Here is a 13,198-nt window from a genome sequence, read left to right as displayed (position 1 = left end):
CTTGTTAGATGTTCAGATGCAGGGAATGTCGGCTATGTACCTCCTTACAGGACTCTACTAGATCAAATGTATAGTTCTGCTAGACACTGCATCAAGGGTATTAGTGCAGAGTGAGAAAATTGTATTAATTCTTGTGTGGGTCTGCTGTCTTTTGCTGTATTGTTCTGATTGTGTTATTTTTTTTATTTTTTTTTTGCAGGTGGAACAATCCAAGGCTTAATCTCAGACCTGTTGCAAAATCGTTCTCCAGTACTGGCGGTGAGCCTTATATTGGCTATAGGCTCTCTCGTCGGATACAGCCGTGAGTGTAGAGTGGGGTACTTCATTATTTTCTGGAATGTACCCTGTTAAACAGGGTTTGAAAATGCATTATCAATTATCTGAACAAAATTGTGATTCCTGCTTTTGAATCATTGGCAGCATTTCAAACTTATGATGCAATGCGACTTGGTGAGGAAAAAGTATCCCGTTCAGATCAAAGGTTTTGTTTGCAAATGGTTCAAAATACTCATTTATATTGAAATGGATATTAGTTCCAATCACTTGATTGGAAAGTTTGGCTCATTTATTTTTCTTTCACTTCCTTCACACTCAAACCTAAACATCAAACTTACTCTTCATTAATTGAAACTCCTTCCACATCCTTACTCTGTCCCTCACTCTAACCGTAATTATATCTCTAGGCCTAACCTGCGTTTTGATCCTATTCTTTATCCATACTTGTACACTAACCCTAATCCAAACTTAAACTCTATAACTACATCTATCAGCTTTTTACCAGCTGATCTCCCTGAAGGCGGAGGAGGACGTGTGTAATTACCACATCGCATGCAGGGCTTGCGGTTGGACAGCATCCTTACTTTGAGCATGCTGCCTTGTTGGTGTTGTGGATGTTGAGCTGCGCCCCTTGGGGGGGATTGCCATGGGCCATGTTACAGGACATTGGGTTTTGATCAAGCCTCACCATTACAGACTACAGTTCAATTGTGTGCCGCCATCTTGTGTCTCCTCTTTCACTCTCTTGGAGTGAACATTTAGATTGCCCATCTCTCTGCCACAGTAGCAAGCCCTGGGGTAGTTAACAGGTTCCATCAAAATAGTGGACTTTACAAGGTTTTAATTTGATCTTTGCGGTCTCCTCACCGGCAGTTTAAGTTAATCCTTTCACTGCAGCCTCCTTTTAGCTCATCAGTGTAACTGCTGAAGGTTTTTCTTTTATCAGGGCTGCCACTATTCTTTTTTTCCTCTGTCCTGTTGGTTAGATGCCAAACAGATGTGCATCTGTTTATCCTACAAACTTTCAAGCAAACCTTTACCACCTTTCTTTCAGGGTGCATGGTTGATGCATTTCTGCAGTTGAAACAACTCCAGCTGATCCTAACTAATTATTAAGAATTTATTCCATGGTCTCTCTTCAATTTACCTTTTTAAAATTCTCTGAATTCCAGTGCTCTACAAAATTGATATATAATAACTGCATTTAATTCAAACTAAACCATTCCAACTAATCGCTAATAATTGACATATACCATGCTCTTTGTCTCCTCTCTCTGACATTTCCCAGGTGTCCCTTGTAGAAATCCTACTGAGGGCTGTGTTAGAGTGGTTATGTGGGAATACAATTCTGTGTTATCTGTAGGTGGCAATACATCTTTGTGGTAGGTTAAAGAGCAGGAAATTAAAGTAGTCTTGCATGTTGGTGATGATAGATCCTGCTACTATTGTTTAGTCAGGCAGCATGAGTAACATCCTTTATTTCATGATGTTTGCTTGGATGTGGTAACTTAGGGCCATGTGTTATCCTTTTGTTAGCTTGGTGTGCGAGTAACCTAATTAAAATGTTTCACTGAGTACAGTCATCAAGGTCTCGGGCATGTGTGTATAGATTACTGGTGGGTCAAAGACAATGTTTAACAGCAGACAAAACAGTGGACCCTAGCTGAGTTATTTTTAACCATTTCAGTTCTTTGAGGCGAAATCTAGGAGAATGGATGATGTTGTTTCAGATGTAGGAAGTGAGCTTCTATGAAGACTTTTGTAACACCAAATATTTGGGTTTGTATGATTTTGGTTTTAAAAGCTGACAAAACTGCCTTGTTCTCAGGAGGCCATTGGATTCCGATCCCTGCGTAACCCTCTTTGTGGGGTAAATTCTCCAACACCCCACCAAGAAGTAATTTGACAGAGTTTCCCTGGTTTGTGGTGTTGGGAGTGATGAGTTTCTGGGCTGCTACTATATTATGGATCATGAGACTGCTGGTGTTTGCATGTAGAGATTACCTGTTGGAATATAACAAAGTAGTGGCAAGAGCATTGATTGTGTATGAGGAATTTGCTTTTGGTTTCTTACTCTCAGGTGCGTGGTGTATAATGTGATGCAGAAGGTGGGTACCCACCTCCTAACCTATGAATATTGCAGTAGATTATTGGCCCCTGTGTAAATGTTCTTTTTCTGGATCGCTCTTCTCCTAATTCATGCAGTGTTGTTCTGAAGTTGAGCTAGGTATAAAACCATGTTATTGTGGAATTCTTTACAGACATGTTTGATGCATGTGGTTGGTTGGCTGTGAGGCACAGAGCAGGTGTTCATGATTTTGATGGGCTAACATTGGTCCGTGTGTTGCTGACTGTTGAAGAGGGAGAATGTGAAGTGAAGCAACTTTATTCTTCTGTTGTGAAAGATGTTAGCATGTGCTTTTCTGTATAGTGATAGGTGCATGCAGACAATTTGGATAGGCATTGACCAACAGCACACTACAAAGGCAAATTAGTTTTCAGATGTAACATTCCTTCAGTGGTCTCTTGTGTACATTGCAGTTTCCAGGCATTAATTGGAATACTTTAGATGTGGCAGCGAGGAAATGTTCAAGTTTTACTTGCAGTTAGTATCATTTAATTTACTAGACAAGAACAAAAAATAAAAAAAATCTTTTTGGTTTTGCGTTTCTGCTGTATACCTTTTTAAAACAATAACGGCTGTATAATTCATTAGATATCAGTAAAGCTAGATTGGAACATCTTTAAAATGTTATATATGGAGGCCTGGGAAGAATAGACAGCATCTAGTGTTAGTGGTTAATGGTCTGGATTTGAGTCCATACACTGGCGACTGAATGTGGCCACATACTTTGACTGTAGGCATGCATAAGCAAAATAAGTACTTTTTCTGTCTGTGTGGTAATTGGTGTAAGGCTTTGTCTTTGGGTGTGTCAGAGCCATGATAAATAATTTTTACCCAGCAGGCTTGGACTCTTCTCTTTTATGGATCTCAGCAGGGTACATTATGAGGTCTCTGTGTGTGCTGTCCTGATTTGTGAACGTGATGTAGTCTTAAACTAAAAGTGTTTATTTTTTTCAAAATATTGGACTAGTCAAATTTTTATAAATAAATGTAGGTGATAAAGGAATGTTCTTTCCCAGACTGGATGGGAAGGAAAAATGCCACCTCCAGGAGAGTATCCAAACATTTAGGGCTAGCAGTCTTCGTCTGAGGAGTTTTAACCAACAATACCTTGGACATGATATCCTTTGAGGTGTATGGAAGCCCTCTTTGAAGAACCAAGCAACAGAGAAATACAAGCCCCTTAGCGTACCGATTGTAAGGGGACACTGTGCAGATAGTCCAGGAGACCCGTATTGGTTTACATGGATTAAAATAATATTAATCCCAAAGTCTCTGTTGTAGTAGTGTGGGCGAGCAGTTTAGGCTTATCACACGACTGGAGAAGGTAGGCAGGAAGGGTTTTGTACCAAAATCCACCAGCCCTCCTTAGTTCTCGTTTCTTTGTCCTCTTCTTTCTTCATTCACTCGAATCTGCTCTTCTGATGTTGGGGTGGCCACCTAAATACTCAATTTAGGGGATTTTTGGGGAGGTTAGGGTGGTAGTCAATGGACTACTTACCCCTGGCGTGCCTACACCCCCTATTTGGCCACTTCCTGTGGGGAGTGGGCATAAATCTGTCCCAGAATTCCTAATTCCACCAAAAAACAAGATGGTGGAACCCTTCTTTCGTGGCACACAATAGGTTTACCACCTTAGCAGTGTGACTAACCGGATAGTGCAACACGCCTACTTGCATGATTAATTTCCCGCCTGTCCTAGTGCCAAATGGGCATCGAGGGATGGGGCGGCAACTCCCATGTCTGTGGGAAGCCAGAGTTACATATCAACGGCGGCAGGGAAGTCCCTGGCCTTAGTATGCTGATTCACTAGCCATCCGGCTGGATGAGGTGATAACAACATCCCCCAGAGCAGGCATTGTTCTGGCCTCTGACCACAGGCTATCACCTGAAGGGGTTCAGAAACTCGTGTGTGGTGGGAGGCTGATCGATACCAGTCAGCCAGCACTCTAGAGAACTAGTAGACGTATTATGATGAGGTGTTTCATACCAAGCACCGTAGGTTTCAGTAAAAGCATTATATAGCTGGGTAACTCGTATTGACCAGTGCCCAGCCAGGCTTCTCTGTTCATTTGTAATATCTAGTAATCGAACTAGACATCACAGAGGCCTATAGACCGCATCTAGTGTTAGTGGTTAATGGTCTGGATTTGAGTCCATACACTGAATCAGTGCTGTGTATCTGCAAATCAAGTGATGGGTGGACTGTGTGAGCCAGATTGTATGCAGTCTGGTCAGCAATCTAGCAGTTTGTCTCACAATCCTGTGTCCGTTTCTCTCAAAACACGTGAATGCTAATGCTACTCTCATTTTTGTGTTTTTTGCCTTTGTAGGATCCCCCAACAACAAACCAATCAACGCCCTTATCATGGCTATCACAGGTATGTGCTTTGGTCTGTGTCTGGTAAAGAAATCTAAATTTGTTAATGGCTAATGAGCTCATTAAGTGAGTTTGTTTTGTTCTAGTTTTATTTGTTGAAGTTTAATAGAGAGTGAGTTAAACACCCATTGTTACGTTTCCTGGCTCTTTACAGTGGTGTCAGTTTGTTTATTGGCCCTACTTTAATGGGATGAATTCACTAATGTCGCCACATTTGACTGTAGGCCTGCCTAAGCAAAAGAAGTGCTTTTTCTGTCTGTGGTAATTGGTGTAATGGTTTGCCTTTGGGTGTATCAGCCAAGATAAATAATTTTTACCCAGCAGGCTTGGACTCTTCCCTTTTATGGTTCTCAGCAGGGTACATAATGAGGTCTTGGTGTGCTCTGTCCTGATTTGTGAAAGTGATGTAGCCATAAACTAAAAGTATTTCTTTCAGTCAAATTGTACTGTTCGGAGTTTTATAAATAAATGTAGGTGTCAAAGGAATGCTCTTGCCCAGAATGGATGGGAAGGGAAAATGCCACCTCTGGGAGAGTATCCAAACATTTAGGGCTAGCAGTCTTTGTCTGAGAAGTTTTAACCAACAATATTGTGGACATCATATCTTTTGAGGTGTATGGAAGCCCTCTTTGAAGAACCAAGCAACAGAGAAATGCAGACCCCTCTTAGCGTACCGATTGTAGGGGTCACTGTGCAGATAGTCCAGGTGACCCGTATTGGTTTACATGGATTAAAAAAATTATAATCCCAAATTCTCTTTTATGGTAGTGTGGGCGAGCAGTTTAGGCTTACCAGAGGGTAGTCCTAGGCATTTGTTGAACACACAGTCAATAAATGACACACACAGTGAAACTTGTAACCAGTGTTTAGAAAAATACAATCACTTTAATGTTTCAACACCAGGAAATCTGTAAAAGAAGGTAAGCAGAGTTGCAGAGAATTCTTCAGTGGGGTAAGTAAATACACCAAAGTACTTTTACTGCACTGGGGTCTTTGCAGATGGATCTCAGGGGTCCCCTTTAGTTTGAAGTGTGATAGGGGCTCAAGGCCACGAACACCAGCAGTTCAGTTTTACCTGCCCTTGGATGTCCGGGTGCAGAGATGCTGGGTGTGTCGAGTGCCTCGCGCACCGCACGCTTGGCGAAGAAGTGGGGGCCACCTAGAAACCGGATGCAGAGGGATACTTGGGGACATGTTCTGGAGTTCCTAATGGGGAAAGGTGGGGTTTGGTCTGTGGGGTTCCTGGGAGCAGGGGAGCACCATTGGTTGTCGGGGACCTTGGCTGGGGAGCTTGGGTGCAGAGGGTTTAGGCGGTGGGTGCGCTTGCATCGGACGCCCCCACAGTTCTCAGTTGTACCTGCAAGAGGGGGACAAAACAGGACAGCTGGGCTACTCTTGGTGTAGGCCTCTGTGATGCTGACGTCCCCTGTTGGTCGGTCTTCGTGGCGCTGGAATCTGAATTGGATCAAACAAGCTTTGGTTGCTGCAAGGGGTCTGGTACCCTGGGTATCTGTGCAGGATGGCCCCGGTGGGTCGTGGCATCTTCCCACTTGGTGGGGAGATAGATCTGATGTCTGGAACACAGTAACTTACTCCTGGGAGGCTTCTGCTTCGAGGAGCAGGTGGTTAGCAGAAAGGTTAACAGGACGTTGCTTTTGGTGCCTGCAGGGAACTAGCTCCTCCGCTTCAAGGAAGATGCTGATGGCTTTGTGAAGTGCTGGAGGCCCTCTGAGGCCTGTGGAGGATACACAGCTGCAGGAGAGTCGGGTTGTCGCGATTGTCAGGACTGGAGCAGGTAGGCGGGCAGGGTTTTGTACCAAAATCTGCCAGCAGTCCGCAGTTCTCACTTCTTTGCCCTCTTCTTTGCCCTCTTCTTTCTTCTGCCATTCAATTCTGCTCTTCTGATGTCGGGTGGGGCACCTACTCAATTTAGGGGAATTTTAGGGGAGTCTAGGGTGGTAGTCAATGGGCTACTTACGCCTGGGGTGACTACACCCCCTATTTGGCCACTTCCTGTGGGGAGTGGGCATAACCCTGTACCAGAAATTCTAATTCCACCAAAAAAAAGATGGTGGAACCCTTCTTTCGTGGTGCATATTAAGCTGCCCACCTTAGCAGTGTGACTAACCTGATAGTGCAACACGCCTACTTGCATGATTAATTTCCTGCCTGTTGTAAGGAAATGCCTCCTTGGCATGGTTGCCCCCTGACTTTTTGCCTTTGCTGATGCTATGTTTACAATTGAAAGTGTGCTGAGGCCTGCTAACCAGGCCCCAGCACCAGTGTTCTTTCCCTAACCTGTACTTTTGTATCCACAATTGGCAGAGGTAAAACAGTGGTAAAAAGAGATAATACTAATGCTCTATTTTGTGGTAGTGTGGTCGAGCAGTAGGCTTATCCAAGGAGTAGTGTTAAGCATTTGTTGTACATACACTTAGACAATAAATGAGGTACACACACTCAGAGACAAATCCAGCCAATAGGTTTTGTATAGAAAAATATATTTTCTTAGTTTATTTTAAGAACCACAGGTTCAAATTTAACATGTAATATCTTGTTTGAAAGGTATTGCAGGTAAGTACATTAGGAACTTTGAATTATTTCAATTGCATGTATACTTTTCAAGTTATTCACAAATAGCTATTTTAAAAGTGGACACAGTGCAATTTTCACAGTTCCTGGGGAGGTAAGTTTTTGTTAGTTTTACCAGGTAAGTAAGACACTTACAGGGTTCAGTTCTTGGTCCAAGGTAGCCCACCGTTGCAGTCGGGTGCAGTGTAGAAACAAGCGTCGGGTTTGCAATGTTAGTCTATGAGAGATCAACGGATCTCTTCAGCGCTGCAGGCAGGCAAGGGGGGGCTTCCTCGGGGAAACCTCCACTTGGGCAAGGGAGAGGGACTCCTGGGGGTCACTTCTCCAGTGAAAGTCCGGTCCTTCAGGTCCTGGGGGCTGCGGGTGCAGGGTCTCTTCCAGGCGTCGGGACTTAGGTTTCAGAGGGTCGCGGTCAGGGGAAGCCTCGGGATTCCCTCTGCAGGCGGCGCTGTGGGGGCTCAGGGGGGACAGGTTTTGGTACTCACAGTCGGAGAGTAGTCCGGGGGTCCTCCCTGAGGTGTTGGTTCTCCACCAGCCGAGTCGGGGTCGCCGGGTGCAGTGTTGCAACTCTCACGCTTCTTGCGGGGAGTTGCAGGGTTCTTTAAAGCTGCTTCTTGAAACAAAGTTGCAGTCTTTTTGGAGCAGGTCCGCTGTCCTCGGGAGTTTCTTGTCTTTTTCGAAGCAGGGCAGTCCTCAGAGGATTCAGAGGTCGCTGGTCCCTTGGAAGGCGTCGCTGGAGCAGAGTTCTTTGGAAGGCAGGGGACAGGCCGGTGAGTTTCTGGAGCCAAGGCAGTTGTCGTCTTCTGGTCTTCCTCTGCAGGGGTTTTCAGCTAGGCAGTCCTTCTTCTTGTAGTTTGCAGGAATCTAATTTTCTAGGGTTCAGGGTAGCCCTTAAATACTAAATTTAAGGGCGTGTTTAGGTCTGGGGGGTTAGTAGCCAATGGCTACTAGCCCTGAGGGTGGGTACACCCTCTTTGTGCCTCCTCCCAAGGGGAGGGGGGTCACAATCCTAACCCTATTGGGGGAATCCTCCATCTGCAAGATGGAGGATTTCTAAAAGTCAGAGTCACCTCAGCTCAGGACACCTTAGGGGCTGTCCTGACTGGCCAGTGACTCCTCCTTGTTGCTTTCTTTGTTCCCTCCAGCCTTGCCGCCAAAAGTGGGGGCCGTGGCCGGAGGGGGCGGGCAACTCCACTAAGCTGGAGTGCCCTGCTGGGCTGTGACAAAGGGGTGAGCCTTTGAGGCTCACCGCCAGGTGTTACAGCTCCTGCCTGGGGGAGGTGTTAGCATCTCCACCCAGTGCAGGCTTTGTTACTGGCCTCAGAGTGACAAAGGCACTCTCCCCATGGGGCCAGCAACATGTCTCTGGTGTGGCAGGCTGCTGGAACTAGTCAGCCTACACAGACAGTCGGTTAAGTTTCAGGGGGCACCTCTAAGGTGCCCTCTGGGGTGTATTTTGCAATAAAATGTACACTGGCATCAGTGTGCATTTATTGTGCTGAGAAGTTTGATACCAAACTTCCCAGTTTTCAGTGTAGCCATTATGGTGCTGTGGAGTTCGTGTAAAACAGACTCCCAGACCATATACTCTTATGGCTACCCTGCACTTACAATGTCTAAGGTTTTGCTTAGACACTGTAGGGGTACAGTGCTCATGCACTGGTACCCTCACCTATGGTATAGTGCACCCTGCCTTGGGGCTGTAAGGCCTGCTAGAGGGGTGTCTTACCTATACTGCATAGGCAGTGAGAGGCTGGCATGGCACCCTGAGGGGAGTGCCATGTCGACTTACTCATTTTGTTCTCACTAGCACACACAGGCTTGTAAGCAGTGTGTCTGTGCTGAGTGAGGGGTCTCTAGGGTGGCATAATACATGCTGCAGCCCTTAGAGACCTTCCCTGGCATCAGGGCCCTTGGTACCAGAGGTACCAGTTACAAGGGACTTATCTGGATGCCAGGGTGTGCCAATTGTGGAAACAATGGTACATTTTAGGTGAAAGAACACTGGTGCTGGGACCTGGTTAGCAGGGTCCCAGCACACTTCTCAGTCAAGTCAGCATCCGTATCAGGCAAAAAGTGGGGGGTAACTGCAACAGGGAGCCATTTCTTTACAGGTACACACACTCGGAGACAAATCCAGCCAATAGGTTTTGTATAGAAAAATATCTTTTCTTAGTTTATTTTAAGAACCACAGGTTCAAATTTAACATGTAATATCTTGTTTGAAAGGTATTGCAGGTAAGTACATTAGGAACTTTGAATTATTTCAATTGCATGTATACTTTTCAAGTTATTCACAAATAGCTATTTTAAAAGTGGACACAGTGCAATTTTCACAGTTCCTGGGGGAGGTAAGTTTTTGTTAGTTTTACCAGGTAAGTAAGACACTTACAGGGTTCAGTTCTTGGTCCAAGGTAGCCCACCGTTGGGGGTTCAGAGCAACCCCAAAGTGACCACACCAGCAGCTCAGGGCCGGTCAGGTGCAGAGTTCAAAGTGGTGCCCAAAACGCATAGGCTCCAATGGAGAGAAGGGGGTGCCCCGGTTCCAGTCTGCCAGCAGGTAAGTACCCGCGTCTTCGGAGGGCAGACCAGGGGGGTTTTGTAGGGCACCGGGGGGGACACAAGCCCACACAGAAATTTCACCGTCAGCGGCGCAGGGGCGGCCGGGTGCAGTGTTAGAACAAGCGTCGGGTTCGCAATGGAAGTCAATGAGAGATCAGGGGATCTCTTGAGCGCTGCAGGCAGGCAAGGGGGGGCTTCCTCGGGGAAACCTCCACTTGGGCAAGGGAGAGGGACTCCTGGGGGTCACTTCTGCAGTGAAAGTCCGGTCCTTCAGGTCCTGGGGGCTGCGGGTGCAGGGTCTTTTCCAGGCGTCGGGACTTAGGTTTCAAAGAGTCGCGGTCAGGGGAAGCCTCGGGATTCCCTCTGCAGGCGGCGCTGTGGGGGCTCAGGGGGGACAGGTTTTGGTACTCACAGTCGTAGAGTAGTCCGGGGGTCCTCCCTGAGGTGTTGGTTCTCCACCAGCTGAGTCGGGGTCGCCGGGTGCAGTGTTGCAAGTCTCACGCTTCTTGCGGGGAGATTGCAGGGTTCTTTAAAGCTGCTCCTTTGGATAAAGTTGCAGTCTTTTTGGAGCAGGTCCGCTGTCCTCGGGAGTTTCTTGTCGTCGTCGAAGCAGGGCAGTCCTCAGAGGATTCAGAGGTCGCTGGTCCCTTTGGAAGGCGTCGCTGGAGCAGAGTTCTTGGGAAGGCAGGAGACAGGCCGGTGAGTTTCTGGAGCCAAGGCAGTTGTTGTCTTCTGGTCTTCCTCTGCAGGGGTTTTCAGCTAGGCAGTCCTTCTTCTTGTTGTTGCAGGAATCTAAAATCTTAGGTTCAGGGAAGCCCTTAAATACTAAATTTAAAGGCGTGTTTAGGTCTGGGGGGTTAGTAGCCAATGGCTACTAGCCCTGAGGGTGAGTACACCCTCTTTGTGCCTCCTCCCAAGGGGAGGGGGTCACATCCCTAATCCTATTGGGGGAATCCTCCATCTGCAAGATGGAGGATTTCTAAAAGTTAGTCACCTCAGCTCAGGACACCTTAGGGGCTGTCCTGACTGGCCAGTGACTCCTCCTTGTTATTCTCATTATTTTCTCCGGCCTTGCTGCCAAAAGTGGGGGCCGGGGCCGGAGGCGGCGGGCAACTCCACTAGCTGGAGTGTCCTGCGGTGCTGTGACACAGGGGTGAGCCTTTGAGGCTCACCGCCAGGTGTTACAGCTCCTGCCTGGGGGAGGTGTTAGCATCTCCACCCAGTGCAGGCTTTGTTACTGGCCTCAGAGTGACAAAGGCACTCTCCCCATGGGGCCAGCAACATGTCTCTAGTGTGGCAGGCTGCTGGAACCAGTCAGCCTACACAGACAGTCGGTTAAGTTTCAGGGGGCACCTCTAAGGTGCCCTCTGTGGTGTATTTTACAATAAAGTGTACACTGGCATCAGTGTGCATTTATTGTGCTGAGAAGTTTGATACCAAACTTCCCAGTTTTCAGTGTAGCCATTATGGTGCTGTGGAGTTCGTGTAAAACAGACTCCCAGACCATATACTCTTATGGCTACCCTGCACTTACAAGGTCTAAGGTTTGGCTTAGACACTGTAGGGGCACAGTGCTCATGCACTGGTACCCTCACCTATGGTATAGTGCACCCTGCCTTAGGGCTGTAAGGCCTGCTAGAGGGGTGTCTTACCTATACTGCATAGGCAGTGAGAGGCTGGCATGGCACCCTGAGGGGAGTGCCATGTCGACTTACTCGTTTTGTTCTCACTAGCACACACAAGCTGGTAAGCAGGGTGTCTGTGCTGAGTGAGGGGTCTCTAGGGTGGCATAATGCATGCTGCAGCCCTTAGAGACCTTCCCTGGTATCAGGGCCCTTGGTACCAGAGGTACCAGTTACAAGGGACTTATCTGGATGCCAGGGTGTGCCAATTGTGGAATCAAAAGTACAGGTTAGGGAAAGAACACTGGTGCTGGGGCCTGGTTAGCAGGCCTCAGCACACTTTCAATTTAAAACATAGCATCAGCAAAGGCAAAAAGTCAGGGGGTAACCATGCCAAGGAGGCATTTCCTTACAAACTGCGACTTTGTTTCAAGGAGCAGATTTAAAGACCCCTGCAACTCCCCGCAAGAAGCGTGAGACTTGCAACACTGCACCTGGCGACCCCGACTCGACTGGTGGAGAACCAACACCTCAGGGAGGACCCTCCGGCGACTCCGAGTCTGTGAGTAACCAAAGTTGTCCCCCCTGAGCCCGCACAGCGACGCCTGCAGAGGGAATCCCGAGGCTCCCCCTGACCGCGACTGCCTGAAACTCCATTTCCCGACGGCTGGAAAAGACCCTGCACCCGCAGCCCCCAGCACCTAAAGAAACGGAACTCCTGTGCAGGAGTGACCCCCAGGAGGCCCTCTCCCTTGCCCAGGTGGTGGCTACCCCGAGGAGCCCCCCCCCTTGCCTGCCTGCCTGCAACGCTGAAGAGATCCCTTGATCTCTCATAAGAAACCATTGAAAACCCGACGCTTGTTTCTACACTGCACCCGGCCGCCCCAGTGCCGCTGAGGGTGTACTTTTTGTGTGGACTTGTGTCCCCCCCTGTGCCCTACAAAACCCCCCTGGTCTGCCCTCCGAAGACGCGGGTACTTACCTGCTGGCAGACCGGAACCGGGGCACCCCCTTCTCTCCATTGAAGCCTATGCGTTTTGGGCACCTCTTTGACCTCTGCACCTGACCGGCCCTGAGCTGCTGGTGTGGTAACTTTGGGGTTGCTCTGAACCCCCAACGGTGGGCTACCTTGGACCCAAACCTGAGACTTGTAAGTGATTTACTTACCTGACAAAAACTAACAAAAGCTTACCTCCCCAGGAACTGTGAAAATTGCACTGTGTCCACTTTTAAAACAGCTTATTGTGTTTTATGTAAAAAGTATACATGCTAATGTAATGATTCAAAGTTCCTAAAGTACTTACCTGCAATACCTTTCAAATGAGATATTACATGTAAAAATGTAACCTGTGGTTCTTAAAATAAACTAAGAAATATATTTTTCTATAACAAAACCTATTGGCTTGGATTTGTCTCTGACTGTGTGTTCCTCATTTATTGCCTGTGTGTATGTACAACAAATGCTTAACACTACTCCTTTGATAAGCCTACTGCTCGACCACACTACCACAAAATAGAGCATTAGTATTATCTCTTTTGCCACTATCTTACCTCTAAGGGGAACCCTTGGACTCTGTGCATACTATTCCTTACTTTGAACTAGTGCACACAGAGCCAACTTCCTACATTGGTGGATCAGCG

At 47.3% G+C, this 13,198-nt stretch overlaps 1 protein-coding gene across 7 annotated transcripts in view; it reads left to right on the top strand.

Annotated features, from left to right (window-relative positions):
* SLC37A3 (solute carrier family 37 member 3) overlaps window positions 1-13,198 on the top strand; it is a 141,127-nt gene that overhangs the window by 83,571 nt on the left and 44,358 nt on the right. For all 7 annotated transcript variants that reach the window (XM_069227890.1, XM_069227887.1, XM_069227888.1 and 4 more), the window contains exons 11-12: window positions 200-301; window positions 4,735-4,782. In XM_069227890.1, coding sequence (XP_069083991.1) covers window positions 200-301; window positions 4,735-4,782 — 150 coding nt within the window. The remainder of the gene's footprint in view (window positions 1-199; window positions 302-4,734; window positions 4,783-13,198) is intronic.

This window comes from Pleurodeles waltl, chromosome 4_1 (assembly GCF_031143425.1).
Source record: "Pleurodeles waltl isolate 20211129_DDA chromosome 4_1, aPleWal1.hap1.20221129, whole genome shotgun sequence".
Lineage (NCBI taxonomy): Eukaryota > Metazoa > Chordata > Amphibia > Caudata > Salamandridae > Pleurodeles > Pleurodeles waltl.
This window is presented reverse-complemented; position numbering and strand designations above follow the sequence as displayed.